General features: G+C 50.9%; 1 protein-coding gene across 1 annotated transcript; it reads right to left on the reverse strand.

Annotated features, from left to right (window-relative positions):
• Nucleotide 1: 1 nt before the first annotated feature.
• Nucleotides 2–811, reverse strand: TM35_000192400 (uncharacterized protein; the record flags this gene model as incomplete). The annotated part of the gene is made up of 1 exon (XM_029026738.1): nt 2–811. A coding segment is annotated over one exon (810 nt), but the record flags the coding sequence as incomplete, so codon positions are not given.
• Between the last annotated feature and the right edge of the window lie 139 nt (nt 812–950).

The raw sequence follows: 950 nt of genomic DNA on the forward strand, positions 1-950 counted from the left end.
GCTCCTCAGGCTGCGATTCCAGCACCTGATCCCAACCCTCACCGTCAAACTCCTTCCGGTGATGAGACGTAGTGCGCCTACCAGAACTACGACTTCCCTCAGGTACCCAGCGATCATCGTGGGCACGAAGCTTTTCGTTCTCTGCCTGCAATTCAGCCAACTGCTCGTTGAGCCTCTGCACCTCATCATTGAATGCTTCCAGGGTACGCTCCTTCTCATCATTCGCAGCGTGCAGCTGATGCAGCTCCTCTTCCTTTGCAGCCAGCTGCTCATTCAGTTTCTCCACCTCATCGTTCAACGCATCATGTGCACGACTCTTCTCCTCATCAGAACCGCGCAGCTGCTCCAGCTCCTGTTCCTTCGCTGTCAGCTGCTCATTCAGTTTCTCCACGTCATCGTTCAATGCATTCAGGGCACGCTCCTTTTCTTCATTTGCGTTTTGTAATTGTTCCAGCTCATGGTCCTTCGCAGCTAGCTCCTCATTCAGCTTCTCCACCTCATCATTTAAAGCATCATGTGCACGACTCTTCTCCTCATCAGAACCGCGGAGGAACTCCAGTTCATGTTCCTTCGCTGTCAGCTGCTCATTCAGTTTCTCCACCTCATCGTTCAATGCATCCAGAGTACGCTCCTTTTCTTCATTTGCGTTTTGTAATTGTTCCAGCTCATGCTCCTTCGCAGCTAGCTGCTCATTCAGCTTCTCCACCTCATCGTTCAATGCATTCAGGGCACGCTCCTTTTCTTCATTTGCGTTTTGTAATTGCTCCAGCTCCTGTTCCTTCGCAGCCAGCTGCTGATTCAGCTTCTCCACCTCATCATTTAACGCATCATGTGCACGACTCTTCTCCTCATCACAACCGCGGAGGAACTCCAGTTCATGTTCCTTCGCAGCCAGTTGCTCATTTAGCTTTTCAACCTCATCATTGAATGCATCCAGGGTACGCTCCTTC

Source organism: Trypanosoma theileri (assembly GCF_002087225.1).
Source record: "Trypanosoma theileri isolate Edinburgh chromosome Unknown TM35_Tth_19_V1, whole genome shotgun sequence".
Taxonomy (NCBI): Eukaryota; Euglenozoa; class Kinetoplastea; order Trypanosomatida; family Trypanosomatidae; genus Trypanosoma; species Trypanosoma theileri.